This window comes from Lissotriton helveticus, chromosome 1_1 (genome assembly GCF_964261635.1).
Source record: "Lissotriton helveticus chromosome 1_1, aLisHel1.1, whole genome shotgun sequence".
NCBI classification, from domain to species: Eukaryota; Metazoa; Chordata; class Amphibia; order Caudata; family Salamandridae; genus Lissotriton; species Lissotriton helveticus.
In genome coordinates, this window is record NC_136057.1 from 312,735,665 (window position 1) to 312,755,913 (window position 20,249).

Here is a 20,249-nt window from a genome sequence, read left to right on the forward strand (position 1 = left end):
TAAATCTGCCCCGCTGAGTTTATGATTAATGCAATTTACATATAAAAAGATTCTTTTAGATCAAAACAAGGCCTAACATATAAGAAATGGGAGGGCATCACAGAGATTATTTTCAGTAATATTGGTGAGCTGCCGCTGTGTTACAATATTGAAAACACACATAACCATCTCTGAATATGAGATGTAAACACTTTTAGGACCTTATTTATGAGAAGTGATGCATCGCTGTGTGAAATTAGGGATGCGTCACTTCTTAGTGCACCCTCCTTGTGACATGATGGATGTGTCATATTTACTGTATGACGCATCATGTCGCAAGGAGTTACAGATACGTCAGTATTTCTTATGTGTCTGTCGGCGCAAAAGTGATGCATTGCTGGGGTGTGTCTGAAAATAGACGCAACTCCAGCACATGGGGCAAATCCTATGTGAAAGGGCCTGCATCAGTCTTACGCCTGCCGTGAGGCAGGTGTAAGATATTGACGCAATGGCGTCCTAGAAGGGGCGCACTGAGTTCTCATTGATAGATGCACCACTTCTATGAGGCTTTTTGTGGGGCAACACCAACCCTACATATATTTTACCTGGCGCAGGTATAATGTGGTGCAGTGGTTTACAAAGTGACCCATTTGCCTAGATGCGTCACTTTCTAAATAGGATGCAACATGGCAAATTTTTTACGCTGCTGGTGCGTCACAAAAAGTGACGCACCAACGGCATAAAAGTGAAGCAAGACCTCATAAATAAGGCCCTTAAATTTGAATAAGTGTTCCTTTGCACTGTCAGGGCCCTAATGAAATGAAATATTGTATTTAATAGAGCGCGCGGCAACACAAACTAGGGTGTCCTGGCGCGTGTCAGTGGGAGGAAAACGTGCGTAAAAGACAAATCAGTTATTAAAAAGCCAGGTTTTTAAGTTTTTCCTGAAAGAGAGTAAGTCTGTGGTTAGTCTTAGAGACTCATGCACCTTGAAAGCCGAGGGATCTACCTCCAGTGGGGGCATGGCATATTGTAGGCGCGATGGCCAGGTTGACCTTGGAAGATCTTAGGGGTCTAGATGTTTTGTAGCGATTAATGCGCTTATTTAGGTAGCCAGCTCCTAAGCCAGGAAAAGCTTTAAAGAAGATGGTCATCGCTTTGAAGTCGATCCGTTCTTTTATGCGGAGCTAGTGTAGAGACTTAAGAATAGGGGTTATACTAGATCTGGGTTTAGGTCCCAGGATGGCTCTGGCTGCCGCGTTTTGTACCACTTGTTGGCACTGAATAAGGGAATTGGGAAGACTGAGGTACAAGCTGTTGACATAGTCAAGCTTTGATGTCACCAGAACCTGCACCACGATCTTTCTGCTCTCAAGCGGTAATAGTGGGAGGGGGAACATCCATTACGACGCGGTGTTCACACCGCACTACCATTAAAATGATGGTTTTACAACGCAAGTCGTTACCACGACTTGCGCTGGAAAGCGCTCTAGGCTAAGGAATAGTAGATTTACTATTCCAACACCTTCCCTACTGTACGTAGGCTGGTGTTGGAATAGTAAATCTTACTATTCCTAAGTCCAGCACCCTACAACGCAAGTCGTGGTAACGTTGTAATGATAGTGCGGTGTAAACCCCGCGTTGTATTGACATACAACCAGTGGCAGGAATTCTTTTAGCATCCAGAGTATGCCAAAGCAAGCGCCAGTTAGATTTTGGATTTGAAAGCGCATGGAGAGTGTCTTGTCTATGACAATTCCTAAGTTTTTTACTTTCTCTTTTTCCGCCACCAAGAGCTCCAGTCAGGTGTGTCTGGATTACCAAAGAAAACAACTTCAGTTTTGTCAGGATTGCACTTTAGCCGACTGATCATAAGCCAGTTAAAAACCTTTGTGAGGCAAGACCTAATCATTGCCCCGTCAAAATCGGTTCCTTTTTCACACGTAAAAATCAGCTGAGGGTTATCATCATAGGAAACAATTTTGGCGCCCTCTTCCTCTATCAAAATTGTATTGTATTATATTGTATTGAGCTTTTGTATAGTGCACGCTGTCACCCTACAGGTATCCTAGCGCTCAGACTTGAAAGATAGACCGGCACAGAGACCAAAGAAGCAGAAGGGGAAGTCTTAAAGGTCCGACTTGGGGAAGAGCCAGGTTTTCAGGCCCTTCCTGAACTCAATCAGGGAATTAGCTTGTCTAATGTGCTGCGGCAACCCATTCCATAATTGGGCGGCTGCCACACTGAAGGCCCCCCCCCCCATCCTGGAGCGCCTGAATCTGGTTGTCACCAGTAGGCCAGTGCTAGAGGATCGGAGTTGCCTTTTTGGGTTATACCAGCTAAATTTCTCTTGTAGAGGGATAGGGCCTTGGTTATGCACCGCTCTAAATACAATACAAAGGGATTTGAAGTGTACCCTTTCCTTAATGGGCAGCCAGTGAAGGTCTCTTAACGTCATCATAGTAGATGACCTACGTTCTCTGTTCAGCACCATCTTTGTCGCCATGGACTGGACTCTCTGCAACCCCTGAAAGATGTATTGCGGTGCTCCCAGATACAGGGAGTTGCAGTAGTCCAGTCTGCTCAGCAATATATTCCTCACTACAAGGGCGCGCGTATCTTTGGGGAGTAGTGGAAGGATCTGGCGCAATGTACGCATCAAAGAGAGGCATACCCCCACAGTTTTGTTGGCCTGCGATTCCATTTGAAGGTTGCTATCCAACAAAACTCCCAGGTTACGAACCGTTTTGGCTGGGGTCAGAGGTTCCTCCTCCGGTGTGAGCCTAAACTCCCAAGGTAACTGTTGGGACAATCTGGCCGAGGGGCAGTATACCACCTCTGTCTTCCCTCCATTAAATTGTAGGGAGTTATCCCTAAGCCATCCAGCTGTCTGCCGCATACAGTCCTGGAATGTATCCATCGATATTGCCTGTTTCCCTTCAAGGGAGAACACCAGCTGGGTGTCATCAGCATAATTGATCAGGTCAATACCAAAGGATTTCATTATGGGGAACAGAGGCTGGAGGTAGATGTTAAACAGAACAGGGCTGATCGCAGAGCCCTGCGGTACCCCATATTGCACCGGAGACTTGCTAGAGGTGAAAGGTGCCAGCGTCACCATCTGTTGTCTTCCGGATAGATAGGACGCTAGCCATTTTAGGGCCTGCAAGGGGGATATATATATATTAAAAAGGGTAGGACTGAGAATGGAGCCCTGAGGGACACAAACATTCATGGCCGGAACCGGGCAGGAGAAAGGGGGGAGCCAGATGTCCTGAGATCTATTTGCCAAGAAGGATGACATCCATGTTAAGGCAGTCCCCCCCAGCCCGATGTTAGCAAGTCTCTCCAGAAGCCTCTCATGTGGGACCGTATCGAAGGCCACCGACAGATTGAGCAGTATCAGAACAGCCTTACCTCCCTGGTTCAGCTTACCCTTGAGAAATTCAGTCACTTCCAGCAGAGCGGACTCCGTACTGTAGTTAGCCCTAAAACTGGATTGCAACTCATGAAGGAGCTTCCCATCTTCAATGTGTTTTTGGAGGGCCTTGTTTACATGCTCTAATACTTTGGAGAGGGACTGAAGAAGGGAGATTGCCCTGTAGTTGGCAGGGTCCATCGGTTTGGCTTTGCCTTTTTTATCAGTGGAAGAATCTTAGCATTCTTCCATAATTTCAGCATGTTGCCTGAGGAGAGGGACACATTAAAGAGCTGGTTTACCGTGAGGTTTGTGGTGGGAGCTAATAGGTTCAGGATATTCGTTGGACATGGGTCGGTAGAAGAGCCAGACTTAATGCTTTGGAGAATGGTCAGTGACTCTTCAAGCTGAAACTCAGGGAAAGCTAGTAAAGATGGAGGATCCAAGAGGTGGAATATGCTATTGGAACCTAGGTAGACGATCAGTTATTCCTCTGAGATGTTAGTGAAAGCTTGTTGAATCACAGAGATCTTTTTGTGGAAGAATTGAGCTATTTGCTTAGACCATTCTTCCGTGCATGTCCCTTCCTTTGTGCCGGCTTTTGGGGCTGGAAAGGATTTAACTATGCCAAAGATTTCCTTACTCTTATTTTGGGCATTTTCTTGGTTTGGAGGAAGTTTTTCTTGGCTGCCTCACATGAATGTAATGAGTTTTTAGGTTGTCTTTATACACCTTCTTGTCCTCAGGTGGATGGGATTCACACCATTTTGGTTCCATTTTTCTACAATTTCTTTTGCTAGATCTAAGGGAATCGTTAAACCATGGCGCTGGTGGGGCCAAACTTTTTGAGAAGCGGGAAACAACCAGTACCATTGCATCACTGTTGGTTCGAAGACATGAATCCATTGAGAGGCAGCAAGACAGCTCCGGAGAGGATTTACTGAGGGTGTCTGCTAACATCGGGATGAATAAATTATGGAATGTCCTGAAATTAGGGACCCTCTGCCCTGCGTTAGCCCTAGGGGCTGTGGCAGAGTTGGGAATGATTAATTTTAATAGGAGGTGGTCAGACCAGATAATGGGAAGAGGTAGGGTTCTGATATGTCAAAGTTGTGGAAGATTTGGTCTAGGGTATGGCCCTTCTCATGGGTGGCGGAAGAAATAGATTAAAACATGTTGCAGGCCTGCAGCGTCTCCAACAAGGAAATTGTTTGAGGGTCTTTTCCATTATCCATATGTATATTGAAATCTCCCAGAATAAGGCAGTTGTATTTTAAGGCCAGGGAGGTGGTGACTGTATTAAGCATAGTAATAACATTTAGAATTGCACTGGGAGGTCTGTAAATCAGAAAACCAGCTATGCTATGATTGGGGGATAAGGTACAGCGGAAATCTAAGGACTCTCCGCCCTTGATGTTTTCCATCGGAATGGGAGAGCAGTCTAGTTTTTATTGTAAATTAAGGCGACATCGCCCCCACTTCCCACTCGGTCGGTCCCTCCTAAGGATTTTACAACCCGTAGGGTTGGACGAGGTGATAGTAGGGTTGGAGGCTTCAGACAGCCAGGTCTCAGTGAGAAATACAAAATCAGGCTGTTCATCTAAATAAATGTGAAGTTTATGCTTTTGCATAGAGTGACAATTTAAAAGGGTGGACTTTAATTCCTCTGTTTTCTTATTGTTTTTACACTTATTGTTGCATGGGAGAATCTTGAGTGCGAGATTCCTGGGCTGGAGGAGAGACCAGTTGCACTTATTGCATCGAAAATCTACCTCGAAGCTTGGATCAGCCGCTGTACACTGGCATAATGGTAGCCGCCTAAGGCTAAGCAGTTTTTCCCTATTGTAATATAGTGGAAGAAACTCACCGGAGGGGAACTGGGCAGCATGGCCGGCTCCGGACGCCTCCTTATGCAGAAGGGCTTACCTTTGGTGCGCCATCGGCACGCCCGCTGTGCACGTCCATTTGCATCAGAAATATATAGGCTAATGCCTATGATGCAAACTGGATCGCTAGCGCAGCTGAGGAAGCGGAAACTGCGTGGCCGGAAGTGAGTAGCCCGATAGTAGCCCCAATCAGCGTATCCGCCATGGCGGACCAGGACTGGAGGAAAAGCGAGATGTGAATTGAAGCAGCTAAGGAGCTATAGGCAAGCAGAATCAAGTAATGTGCAAGTGCACGTAGGTAGGAGAAATTGTTAAAAAGCCCAGAGTAATTCATCCATACATATACAATTTGAAAAGTATTTAAAACCTAGTAGCAGGGCAGGAAACACTAAATCTTACAGCTGTCAGCTGCGCGCGTCAATTTACCTCGGGAATATATAGGCTAATGCCTATGATGCAAACTGGATCGCTAACACAGCTGAGGAAATGGAAACTACGTGGGAAAAGGGGCTCAAATTGGATCCTAAATTCAAAGCTGTTCTGAACAGGGGCCCCCAAAATATGTTTGGCCCAGGGCCCCCAAAATCCTTAAGATGTCCCTGGCTGGGGGCAGAGCGTCCTGGAAAACGCTGGTGCCATGAGCCTCACCTCTTCTCGCCGCCTCACTGCCGTGTCCCGCAGCTTGTCTGATAGTCCCCCGCAGGCCCCTGGCTTAGCGCTGCTCGCACCAGGGGGAGGCCGTTCCTTTACGGCGCCGGCGATCCCTGCTAGGAAAGCTGCTTTGAAGACCTTTGCTATGGTCTGTGTCCAGTCCTCTTATTCTTAATGCCTCGCTTACACAGAAGCCAACAAGCTCAATTATTTTAAATCTGTTGTTGGGAATATCCACAAATGACCTGCATCACTTTCAGCTTCTTCTAAACACAGCCGTAAGACCAGTAGTCTCCAATAGATGCTAGAATCACAACACAACCACACCACACTACAATAGCTATGCTTTTTTTTAAGTATCTTTATTGTTTTAAAAAACATAGTCAATACTCATATACAGGCATGTATCACACAGGTAACACTGCAGCTTCATTATCGCAATACAAAAATAAGTTACTTCTGTTACAAGTTCTCCATCCGGAGATTTAGTTCTAAAGCTTAAATATATTGACTATCAACTTATCAACCCATCCAGCTTTCCCCCTCACACCTTCTTACCGGTTCCTGCCAGATCAATATCCACAATCTATCTCTGAATTGGTCTTTGGGCGTCCCCTCCTCCTGCTTTCTGACTATGTGTAGCAATCCTACTGTGATGTTCCCCGTCCTGCGATTCGCGCGGAGAGTGCGGGGCAGGCTCTTCTATCTCTTGTACCATCGGCACCCACACCATCAATACCACTGGGAGCTTATCATCTTTTCTAGTTTTCCTCATAAGTTCTTCCTCAGCCAACGCCCATTCTTTTAAATCTTTTCTCTATGTATCCATCTGTGGCCCTTGAGGAGTCAACTAGTGGATTGCTATTCTCCTCTTAGCTATCGCAAGCCCCAGAATCAGGAATCGTCTTCTCATTTTATGTTTGGGATTTTGGGGGACCAGACCGAGGAGACAGGTCCTTATCTCCAAGGCTAGCTTCCACCCGTTACTCTTTTCAGTTGCTCCACGAAGTCAGCCCAGTAAGTTTGTATTATGTGGCAATTCTATCCCATATGTACGAAGTTTGCCTGTGTATGTTGGCAACGGAGGAATTTTGGGTATCTAGATGAGTTTATGGCATGTAGCCGCCTGGGTGAAAGGTAGGTCATGTGAACTATATTGTATTGTATTTGTTTGAATCTACCACATACTGACACTTGGCGGAAGCTTTTATGGATTCTTTCCTATTCTCTTGTCATTATCACGTGTGGACTGACTTCTTGCCCTTTCTCCTCTACCATCAGGGGCCTAATCTTTTTACCAGCTCTCAGTGCCCTGTACAAATGAGTGTTAAGTTTCCGGACGCCCGTCATTGCAATCATGGTGACCAATGTACATGTGTGCTCCGGGGCTTCTGGGATTGCCGGCTGAGTTGTTGGGCCGTAGCTGCTATCTTGGCATATTGCAGGAATTGCCCTGCCCCAGTTCAAACGTGTCTAGCGCCTCTTGATAGGTGATAAACCTATTCTCAGGGTACAGATCTGACATCATCAGGCAACCCCCCTCCTTCCATTTTTTTGTTGACATTGCTCGTTCCATTTGAGCAAATTACGGCATGGTCCAAATATCTGCCTCTGGTGCATAGGGCCCCCCTTAAAAAGTCTTTTAGTCATCCTATCCCATATTCTAGCTATTAGCCCAATCAGTTGAGGATACCTCCTTGTTTCGTCCCATTTGTCCAGAGAAGTGCTCCCAGCTGTTGTCCATTGTAGGTGCCAGCGAGTAGAGACCGCTCCCAGGAGGGGTCCATATCTAGCCAAGCTATAGCGTGCTGTAATTGCAATGCTAGATAATATAGCTCTAAGTCTGGGATATCCAAATCCCCCTTGTCCCATTCGCGTTTCATCACCTCCAAGCTAACACTACAGCGTTTCCCATTCCACAATAATTACGTGAGAAGTACATCTAGCTCTTTGAATACTCTTTGTGGGATTTCATAGAAGGACCCTTGCATGGTGAAAAGGCATCTGGGCAGTACCACCAATTTTATTAACACCATTTTCCCCATCAGGGACAGTTTTAGTGTATTCCAGAAGTTTATAATCCTTTGTAGACCCCTGAGTATCCTACCCATAATGCGTTTGTGAGAAGTGTCTTTCTCTCTGGCTATCCGTATCGATGGGTTAGGAGAGTCATACCCCCAGTACCTCCGGGCCACACATAGAGTGTGCTTCCCGGGCTGTAGGTCGCATAAAGGCCAGCTGGGCTCTGTCAGCGTCACGCCTTCTACTAGACTTCTGCCAAGCCAACGATGAAATTAGCGGGGCACAGTCACCAGCGGGCCCTCAGCCAAGGCCCGACCGCTAGAATCCCGCAGGTGCGGTCCCCTCAAGCTCTGCAGATCTCCAGGTGACGACCAGGCCATTTTGAAGTCAGGCAGGTCGCTGCATTCCAGGATTTTTTGCAGATGACGTTTCCACCGCTTCCGATCACTAACGGCCCCCAGTTTCTTAATTAGTAAAATCAGGTGAGATTCCGACACTGTTTTGGTTGGGGTAATCCACGGTTCCGCCAGGATTAATGAAGGATTTTAACTTAAGGGGCAGGAGCTCTGCAGATGTGCGACTAGCCGGCCATGATGTATGGCCACACCCCCTATAATAGCTATGCTTCTTGGAAATCTGATTTCATTCAGCTCCTGAGGCACCTCTGCATCGCCCAGAGGGCCTGCTATAAAAAGGAGCCTTTCTCACCTGATTTCGGGGATTGTTCACCTACAGGGATTAATAGAAGGCAGGAGTCTGCCTCACCAAGTATTTTTCTCCTTTTCCGTGCATGAGTTCCTGTTTGACTATTCACCCTGCATTCTGTGCCCCATAGAGATCACCAGGAAGCCAGCTTTCAGGTATTCCTGCAGCGGCGGTGCCAAAATGAGAGCAGATGAGTGTCGTCCCTCCACTGGAGAGCAGGAAACATGAAAAATGAAATCGTGACAAAACATATGTATTCCCATTTTATTTTTCGTCCTGGCAGCAGCCGGGTCCGAGGACATGTCAGCAGCAGGGAGGAACAGTGTGCCGTCCAGGTTTAAAATGCGCATGTCACTTTGGCCGGCTGCCTTGAATGACCAGCCAGACATGCACATTTTAAACACTCCAACACATGCTGTCTCAGACAGCTGGGTGGAGAGCAAGCACAGAGCACCAGCACACTCCAGCCAATCATGGTGCTTTTGTCATGCTGCTGAGAGAAGCCTCTGGATTGGTAGAGAGGAGTTGCTTGATGGAGCTCTGGGATTCTCTGCTGCAGAGATGAAGAGGAGGACCCAACACAGGGCAAAAGCTAAGTAAATCTTTTTATTTTTTTTTAATATGAAGTGGCTTAAATTCACTGACAGGCACTGTGAGAAAATTGCAGTGCCTTTAGTCTCAACTCCAGAGCTCTCGATCATGGTTTAAAACTGACCATGATTCAGGGCTTTGGGTCTAAGGGCACTGCTGATTTTTATTAGTGGCCATCAGTGTGCCTGTCACCCCACCTGCGTTAATTGCAGCTAGCCACCACTGTTCCTGGGCAGACCTAATTAAATCACGAGGAGTAGAGGTGCACACTAATAAATAATACCTTCCATACAAACCATGAATTAGTATACAATGATCAGTGGCAATCCTGTTAGCAGTACTAGGACACACATGTATGTCCCCAGCCTGTGAGCAGTGTTTGACTGACACTCCCTAGTTTTTTTATCCACGCATAGGTATCCTGTCCGTCTATCGGCAATGAAACAATCTTTGAAAGAGGATCTTTTTTATCTAACTCCTACACCTTATTGGTGCCATAGAGTGTGAGACAAAAGGCTGCTGTCGCTGCTTCCGATCTGGGGTCCCATTCTGGATCCCAAAGGTGTTGAAGTTGTCCCCTCCCACACATACGTTTTTTCTTACTTGAAGTAAAATTGCTTTGTGTGTCTAGTGACTTCTTTATTACCTAGCTCACACAAATATGACCTAATTAAAGTATACATCACACATATAGCTCAATTTGTGCCAATTATGACCTATATTTAGCATATATACTAGTTTCAGCACTTAAATGTTATGTGTATTTGTAGAGAGCATGGCGTAAGGGTATCTTTGCACTCAGAGAAGGTGTAACATCGGCCAGGCCTGGACTGAGGCTAGTCAAAGAGCCATGTCTTCAGTTTCTTACAAAATTCAAGAACTGAGCAGGCAGCGCTGGTGTGCAGAGTCAGGTCGTTCCAGGCCTTGGATGCAAGGTTAGAGAAGGCACGATCACCGGATCTAGTTCTACGTATGCGGGAGACATGTGCAAGTATAAGCTAGCTAATTCTTGTGATTTACCAGGGGTGCATCAAAACATATACATATACACAAAGGAATATATATGAGTCTAATAAACAATCAAAAGATGCGATTGTATGCTGGAGATTTGCTCTTTCTATAAGGTCACCGCAAATGTTGCCTTCCTTTTGTTGAACTCACATTTTCTGGCCCTGGGACTCTGCATACTTTACCACTGCCAACCATAGGTAAAGGCATGTCAAAAATTGTTATTGTATGATTAATTAAAATCGTTACAATTATCCCAATAAATAATAAAATAGAAATAGCTTTACAATCACGATTAATACCAAACAACGTTAAATGTGACCCATTGTTTTTGTAACTTAGGTGCATGTGTTTAGCCAGCTTATAAAATGTTATAAATACAATAATTTAAATTTAGATCTAGGCCAGCTTCTATGATCCTGCTTACTAAGTAAACTCTTAATCTGTTTCACATTCAGTCCATATGTTACGCGGTTGACACCATAGGGCCCAAGCCTGGTTAATCATTCTTCTCTATTTTCCTCCTGATCGGCTTGCCTTAAGCGTTTTCTTACCTCTGCCAGGAATTTTACTCCCTGGCAGGCCAGAACTATGGAGGAACCATCCAGCCAGCGTATTACAGCTTGCCTGCATGTGCGGATATTCAGTTCATATGCATGTCCAAAGGGAGAGGATGTGGCGTGATGGCCTGAGCTGCTGTCTTTGGAGCCGCTGGGAACCAGGTTCGAGTCTTAGAGTCGGCGTCAACAGTCTGTGATTCTGGGCAAATCACTTAATCTCCATGTGCCTACAATTCAGTCTCTTGAAACCCTCATGAGCGATTTGCCGTTCTTTACAAATTCTGGATTTCTTATCTATTTAAACATAGTTAAATTGGAACTTACCTAATTGGCACATTTCCTTTACTTATAAGTCCCTAGTGTATGGTTCCACATGCACCCAAGACTTGTAAATTTAATACTACTAGTGGACTTTAGCACTTATTATACCACCCACTAGAGAAGCACACTGTAAAACATGAGGCCATCCCTTTCAGCTTGTGTGTGAAGTTTTAAACTGCAAAATAAACCTTTTGTCAGGCCTAAACTTCCTTTTTAATACTTATAAGTCACCCATAAGGTTGTCTCAAAATGCCCACAGGGAATGGTGCATGGTATTTAAAAAGTAGGAGATGTATACTTGCGCTATACATATCCTGGCAGTGAAAAATATACTAAAATGGTTTTGTACTGTAGTAGGCTGACTCATCGAAAACAACTAATAATGCATAATTTCAGGCTGGGAATAGCTATAACAATGATTCGATAACTCAAATTAATACTAATTTAAATCACAATCTAATTGTCAAGTCGGAATTGAAATTACCATTTTGAAAATAGCACTTTTAGAAAGATGTTGTTTTCCTGCCTAATCCAAATGTGCTATTCTGCCAGTGTTCAGTGACACCCGAGTGTTAATGGCTCTATTGTAGTGAGATGTGTATTGTTCCCAGACAGTGGTGGGGGAAACATCACTTACAACGAAACTTTTACAACGCACTACCATTACAACGCGGTAATTACAACACAAACTATTACAACGCATTGCGCTGGGGGTGCTCTAGGATAGGGAATAGGTTAATTTACTATCCAATAACCTTCCCTAGTGTCCACGGGGACTGGAGTTGGAATAGTAAATGAAACTATTCACTATCCAACACCCAAAAGCGCTATGCGTTGTAATGGTATGCGATGTAAAAACCGCGTTGTAAAGGCATGCGATGTAAAAGCATGCGTTGTAACGTCATACATCCGTGGACAGGGCTTCTGGGTGGGGGGAGGATGACAGGATGGCTAGGGAAGAGCTGGACCCCTGCCCTGAATACATTTGAAAGGGGGCTGCCCTGGCACACACAGAAGAACCTCACAACAGGCTTCCCTGCATTTGTTAGGCTGGAACCAAACCCAGAGGAGAGGTGGAACTGACCAGCACCAGGTTAGGAGGGTGACAAAGTTTTGTCCCCCATTCACAGGCTGTAAATGTGCATAAAAGTTGAGCCCAGAGGCCTCTTTCCAAATAACTTCTGGACCTTTAGAGGAATAGGAGAGCACTGGACCTGCTTTCTGTGAGCTGAGAAGTGCGTTGAAGTGTGAACCTGCTATTTTTCTTACACCAAGGAGAAACAAGTGGACTCCAGGGGTAATGAAATGGATCTCCTGCTATAGCTCTAGGAACACAACAAGCTGTAGGAGGCCTTTTCCTGCAGCGGCCCAGAAGATCAGGACCGGGTACCGATGTGACCTCTCTCTGCCACCCTGTGATTCTTTAAGTGCCTTCCCGGAGATCCTGGTGGTCTGTAGAAATGTACTTCTGTGGTGGACAGGGACTTAAAGGACTAAAGTGAGAAGGTAAAATCTCCGACCAGGACAAACCTGGTTGGTGTATCTGATCTGCGCTCCCTCGCAGTCAGCATCAGATTGTGTCTAGGTCCTGTTCTACCATGACCATTGACTATTTTTGCCATTTTGTGCTTCTTGGTGCTATTTTTACTCACATCTTTAAAAATACATAACTACTATTACTCTTCCTGGATTTCTGTCATTTTGAGTCATTTATTTGTTTTGGGATTTTTATTGTTTTGCATTTCGACTTTACTACTGTTTTAGTACTGCATAAATACTTTATAAACTGCTTGTAACTTATAAATTACACAAGAGAGACCTAGGCAACGGACTTGTAACCAAGCACCTCATAACATATACTGAAATCCTATTAAGAAATAAAACGTGCACACTTCTCAGCACCTGTTGCCCTTTAGTGGCAGTGTTTACAGACTCCAAAGTTATTTTTTATAGAGCAGTGCACCGAAAAAAAAGAGATATATAAGTCTCTTGATGTTTTCTTTTCAATTCTTTATTCGAGAAATCCAAATGATATCTCACTTCAAACAGCAGCCAACGCGTTTCGTTCTAAAATGGCAAACAAGCCAAGAGAACTTCTTCAGGGCTTTTATGTACAAATAAAGGGACTCAGTAGCTAAAGTCCCCAATCCGGACGATAACAAATATAAAAATCCATTCATCCTGTCCAACAAAATAAAGGGAATTTTTCGTATACGGACGCATACCGGAAAGAGGGAAGATGGTACCTCTATTCCGTAATCACAATCCACAGTAGGATATAATGCACCTTGATAAGTGTTCTAACATGCTTCACGAGCAGCCTCCAAGGCCTTGCTTGTAAGTTATGCTTGACTGCTTTGTGCCAAGCCACCAGACAGTGAAGCACAGGTTTATTTCAGGAGCGGCCTGAAGGAGGGATATGACAGATGACCATGAGGGAAAATGTAATAACTATATAATGTTCCCTCATTGTCGTCTGACAAAATCTCCACCCCACCCGGCCCCACCGCCCCACCATTCTTACCTGCAGAGGCGGCTGCTGGTTCATTTGTTGAGTTTTATGGCTCACTTTGCCTAGGAATGGTATAATTATTTTAGGTGGGTTCTCCACCCCCTCAAGTAATACCTCTATCAATAACATCACAAAACCACAAGTCTCTTGGTTCCTTCAAGATACAATCCCCCGTCAGAAACAATAGTCCTCAGCAATAAAGACAAATTTCCCAGCAGAGACCAAGGCCTCTGCTGGGAATGGGTGCACCAGTAGAACTTCTCTGATCTGTCACTGATTGAGTAACATCCATCAACCCCTTAGGGGAAAACGAGTAACATCCTTCACCCCGTTAGGGATAGATGCCTGGTCAGTGGCACTTGTAGATACACCAAATTGATAAAAGAGGTATAAAAGCTACCTCAGCTACCTGCTCGATGGATGCATGCCTGCAGTATCTTATTGCAGTACTACAGGGACAGCTTGAAGAGAGAACCCTCTAAATTTACAATTTTTGTAGTCTAGTGCAGGATTGTAGTGGAGAATATGGAGGGTAAAATATCAAAAGGTCACAGCACTGCACCCAGGGCCGCACTGGGTACTATAACAGGCCCCGGCAAAGTGCTCAGCCGGCCCTCTGATAAGCTGGGGGTGCGGCCAGCTGTTGCCACGGCCGGTTGCGGCCGATTTCGTTACAGCGGACGATATTGCAGCTAGGATGCAAAAACAGCCCTGTAACAAAATTAGCCCCCAGGGTGCCAAAACCGGTCCCCAACCGTGGCGGCCCACTGGGGGGAAGCCCGGTGCCCCCCGCGAATGGTCCGGCCCTGACTGCGCCCTGAATATCGAGGGACAACATATTGAGGGGCTTTAATATGGGAAAAAGTGACCTATCGGCAGCGCAAGGGGCATGTAAAGAACCCCCTGAATATGTAAATGCAAGGAGGGAGATAAAGATTTACTATTCTTAACTCCACATTTATGTACCATGAAGATATGTGTATCACCAAGGTAAGTATATGTGGATTTAGGTACAAAAAAATGTATGTAAACTTAACTTTCGATATTTCTTCGATCTTCTGTGACCTTTAGGTCTTTTGTCCTCGCTATTCCCTACCTACTCTGTTGTGCAGCCCATTTCTAGCCTATATTTCTTTACTGTGGCCCTGTTAGTATTAATATCACCAACAGGTAGGGCCTTTCACGGTGTAGCGCGTGACAGACCATCTCGCGCCCTCCCCTTGCCTCGATTTGACGTGCACCGCTCTCCTTGAAGCCGCCAGAACTTCACAGGAACACCGCCGAGTTTGAAATATGATTCTCATCTGTGTTTGGTAAAAACTACGCTGGACACATTCTGACGCTATTAAAATGGCCTATTAAATGACAAAATCAATTTTCAGATGGGCATCAAACGTGCACCTCCGTAGCATGGGAAACGGCGAAATCCTTTAAGGGAAAACAGATCTCTTAAATTTACAGAGGGAGAGGCGTTTTTTGCAACGAGGTTTCTTTGAGAAAGCTATAGTTTTGCTTTTATCCACCCGGGCGTATCATGCACTCTGCCTTGCTTGTTAAACTAGTTCTAAACTTGTGCCGTTGCTCGTTTCTCGGCTGTGTTGCTTAGTTGTGCTGGAATGGAACACCTCACGCATTTTCCGTGAGCAATTACTGGCTGCTCTGGTGTAGCTATCAATGGTGAGTCTTGAACTCTAGGAGACCCGGTTCATCTCTTTGGGCTTGGTCAATATTCCTGAGCCTACATTTAAGAATGCCTCTGTCGGAGGCGGTGTCTTCTCTGTAAAGGCTGAAACGCTCTGGAGTTCACTTCCATTCCCCTTGGCACGCTGAGCTAGATCCAAGTCCCTGTGCTCCCTTCTCATTCGCTCATTTTGTACAAATATTTCTGCAGCCTGACTTGTCAGATAAATGCACCTATCGAGTACAGAGCAGACAGCACTGCAGTTACTCACCTCATGCACCACCTCCCAGGAAATCAATCTATCTAACAGAGCTCTGTAGCTGGAGAACTAGAAGACCTCCATGGATCATATACTCTTCGCCAGCCCACCAGGAGGAGGGAGGCCTGCCAACCACGGATACATGCGTCAGAGGTACAAACATGAAAATATGTGCATATCCAATCCTAACAAACCTGTGATTCGGTCTGAAAGACACACAGGGCTGGGATCTACCTACTGTAGCATCAAAATGAATTTCATTTAGGGTGAGCCTTGCTCATGGACAGTTGTATTCCAATGCCTCTATGAATGCATATGCATATTCTGCATTCCTACCCACTCGGGTGCCTGCAGTTCATGTGTGAGCCTTACATGTGATAACTTCATTCTCTTGTCCTGTACATGTTTTGCGTTTTTCACATGAATTCTTCTTGAGAACACCTGCAAACGCCTTCAAAAAGTCCCCAATGTCACCTGCAAGGACCTGTGTGTTGCACAAACCAGAGTACCTGTGTGTGTTGCACAGAGACACCACCCGTTTGGGACCCAACTGTACATTCAAATAAACTACATGCATACATCTCTTCGGTGGGACTATTTTCTCTCATGGCCAATCATCTGGGTAAACCCTGACAGGTGCCTGGTCAGTTACTATCTCTGTAATGGACTCAGTGACTGACAACTTGCTGCAGATGTAGCAGCATTTTCAATAAGCAGTCACTGTCTCTTACCTGCCCCAGATGTGGTCACAGAAGATATGAGCCCCCCATCAGTGAAAAAGGCTCCCCTTCCCTCCATGTCTTTCCAAGAATTGGGTTACTGGTTTACCTAAAACCCTCCAGACTGAATGGTGCAGCAAGGGTTCAATCGGCCCTGAGGCAAAGAAAAACATCGGGCCCTCCAGCTCATGGTTTATTAATGAACAGAGCTCCTATTTTAGGTGAAGTGGGCCCCTTACACCTCTGGTCCAGGCTCCACTACATCTGGTGCACTATTCATAGATCTACCCCTGCCCAGACTCTAACCATCCAGGTGACATTCCGGCAAAAAAATAAAAAATGAGTAACTTATTTTGTGTGGTGGATTCATTCAGGGTTTTCACATGCACAACTGAACCGTACTGGAGTCTGCTTCCCCTCCCTGACCCCACTTAGAGAGCAGGCAAGAACTGAAGGAGTATGGGTTCTGGCCTCTTTGCTTCTCTGATGATGATGTCCAGAGAGAGAGAGGCCGAGAATAGAATGGGCACGAGGTGAAAATAATTTCACGATTTTTTCAGTGAGAACCCAGTTCTTGAATGGATAGAGTGTTTGGGCCACTTTTCCCATCCACTTCACAAAGTGGCTAAAAGCTAGAATAGACCAAGGTTCCCAAATCCCTCCTTATCCCCAGATGATTGGTTTGAGTAAAGATGCCAATATTTAAATGGGCAACGATTTGGACATTGTTCGTGTCTTTGGAAGTTATTCTTTCCAGGGAGTCAGCGGCCAAGGGAAGAAGGGACATGGAGGTTAAAGTCCCTTTTTGCTTACGGATATGATTGATGTCTTTACAAAGGATCATACATATAATAAATCAATTAAAATACACAACTAAACAAGTACATGAATATATGTAAAATAAATGCATGGATTTTAAACTTCCATCTAGGAACGAGTGTGGAAAGATGTCACAGACTGAATGGGCATGGAGAAACGTCACGTCAGCCCGAGTTCCTCTCTAGCCGTCTGCAGACACTCCATTCAGAAGGAGCAAATGATTGAATGGGCATTGAGTATGAGCTGTCTTGTTACCCCCTGGTGGCGGTCCCTTCAGAATGAGGGTCCTAGTGCTGAAGAGGTACTGAGAACGGACTCCTGTGCTATTCCTGGGTCACATCTGAAATGAGGGGCCAAGAAATGAATGAGCAAGAATCCCTGTCTCTGTTTTCCTGAGAGAGGTACAAGGCTTGAATCACCATGAAGCTTGAAACCTCCCATAAGCGCAGAGAGAGGCCAAGGGCAGAATTAGAAAGATGTGGCTTTATAGGCGATCCCTGCACTCGGAGGCCAAGCATTGAACAACGGCATCGTCACTGCTGCCATGGGCCCTACTGCTGCCTCCGTGGATCCCTGTGAATTGTCAAATGCAGTAATAATCAGGGTTGAGGGGGGCTCTGAGGCGTCTGGGCCAGGGTGCCACTGTACCTGCTGCACCGATGGAAGCTAACCCCCTGGCATAGAATGGACATGCTGATTTTTCTTGGCTGGCTTCCCCATTCAAGCTATGCCAATACATACGACTGCTTGCATCACCCATAAAGACATACACACTTCCACCCCTGCTACCTGGCCAACAAACTCAAAATCTCAGGCGGCTCCAGACCTTCACCCAATGCTAAAAATCTACTGCTCGCACCTCCAACTTTCAAAAGGGAAAGATTTATGGCGCAATCCTGCTCAGGTAATGCGACTAGAATTTGGAACTCGCTACCTCCAATCCTTGGGACCACCGCCTCTTTCTGGATCTTTAAAACAGACCTTAAAACTCTTCTCCTCCAAAGACACTTCTATCTGTAACTCTCCTCGCCAAGCTGCCCACCAGGCACACGCCCCCTCATCCCAGGCCATGACCCAGATTGTTATATGACATTGGCGAGAGTTACTACGACCCTCCGTCTCAATTTTGTAAATATGTAATATGCATTTGTGTAACCTTAATCGCTCCACCCTTTCTTAATGTGTACTCTTGAGTGAATATGTGACTTGTTACTCTGTAACTTTCACCACGAGTAACTGTTGTAGATATAGTAGTGTCTCCCACTACCATTTTACTCCTAATTCCTTTTTGTAAATGAGTTCGCTCTAGTGTAAAGCGCTCTGACACCTCAGGGTAAAGTAAGCGCTATATAAAAACGTATGTATAAATAATTAAATAAATACACCAATTGGTGCTGCTCTACAGGAAAGACTGGCGCCCACTGGAACCGGTCACTCCAGCTAAGGAGCAGGGCACGTAAAGAGGAGGTGGTGCTTGGACGATGGCTCTGCCGTGGAACAGCTAGACCTGAACTCTGAATACCTGAAAGATGTTTAATCTCCTTATTTGAAACAATGTATAGAACGACAAAAAATGTAAACAAACTGTCGATGAAAAAATGTAGTACGGATTACGAGCAGCATATTAAATATGATAATCAAAAAACACCTGCCAAGAAAACTGCACTTGGCTTGCTCCTTAAGTTTTACACGACTTTGGCCGCATGCACTAAACCCACCGAGATGCCCAGTATACCAAGCCTTTATTCTCACCTCTTGTCCACTTGCTGCCGACATCTGCCTCAACGCCGTAATAAAAGGCGAGGAGAAGCACGGCTTGAAGGCGCATCCTGCCTGGATGCAGCGCCTCGATCCCTCGCCCGTGGTCCCACGCGCCCGGTACCCGGCTCCTCTCCTCCCCAGTCAGGTGCAGCCAGTGGCGCTCGCGCTCCTCAGCTCGGCAGCTCCCTCTCTGGTCCAGCGGCTGCGAGTCCCTCGCGCAGCTGCGTGCGCGCGCTGCCTCCTTTCGCGCCACATCTGGAGGCGATCACAGGGCACGTGAGAGGGCTGGCAGCTGGGACGGCTGGAGCGGGCTGCACATTCCTCCCCTCGGCTTCTGTAGGGCGGCGGGGGCAGCAGGCCAGTGTCCTGTATATCACCAAGCATTTAAAGAGAAACACACGGCACCGGCGGCACACAGCCCAGAGAGGCACGCATCAAAAGCATTTCAAACATTATTGCGACCCGGATCTGCTTCCGTGATATGTGTCTGACCGGTCATACAACCTGTAGAATACTATGTCCTATTACCTGCGTTTATGTAGCGCACTGAACCCCTGTTCCGTTTACACTACCTCTTGGCGCGTCGGCAAATTGAGCACAATTATATTGTAATAACAGTTAGTTCAGTATATAGATGTGCTCTCAGACCTTCATTAGGAGAAGGTCGATAGTCTGAAAAAACATGTTAAATGTGTGGTAAGTGCATCTAATACAGGTTACCTGTTTAGAGAAACATAGTATTACCGCTTGAAGAAACGTGCTACTACCGCCTCACTGCAAATCTGCGCCTCTTGGCGCCAACATACACCTTTATAAGCAGAAGAAATATGGGGCATATTATTAAGGGCCTTATCGCCGCTTTAGAGGGATTTTTTCCCGCTAAAGCGGCGATAATTTCACGCCCTATTTGCAAGCTGTCGCTAACAGAAGTTAGTGACAATTTGTAGGCGATAGCGAGCGGTTTGGGGCACGCTTTGCATGTCAGCTATATTTATCGCTAATGACATGCAAAGTGGGCGTACACAACCTGTCAGCGACTGAAAGCAGTCCCTAACATCGCTATCGCCTATTATCAACGCAGGCACAGCGATGAAAACATTTGCGCTAAGCGCAAATATGGCCAAAACTAACGCCTGCTCAGACCACTTCTTAACCTGTATATCCAATGGTAGTTGGATATTCAGGTTAAGACCCTATTGGCGTTAAAGCCTGAATATCGCGGGATTTCCAGCGATATTCACGCATTGAGCCGCTACCGCTGGCTATTTTATCGCATTTGAGATAAACGTTGCTAATAGCACGTTATCTCTGTGATAAAATCCGGCGATGCGCGGCGATAAAAAAAATATCCCTAAGC

At 45.8% G+C, this 20,249-nt stretch overlaps 1 protein-coding gene across 1 annotated transcript in view; it reads right to left on the reverse strand.

Moving 5' to 3' along the window:
• The window catches only part of FAM180A (family with sequence similarity 180 member A), a 131,218-nt gene extending 112,093 nt beyond the window's left edge, over positions 1-19,125 (reverse strand). Inside the window, exon 1 of the mRNA XM_078671770.1 lies at positions 18,884-19,125. Coding sequence (XP_078527896.1) covers positions 18,884-18,959 — 76 coding nt within the window. The 5' untranslated portion in view covers positions 18,960-19,125. The remainder of the gene's footprint in view (positions 1-18,883) is intronic.
• Positions 19,126-20,249: the final 1,124 nt, after the last annotated feature.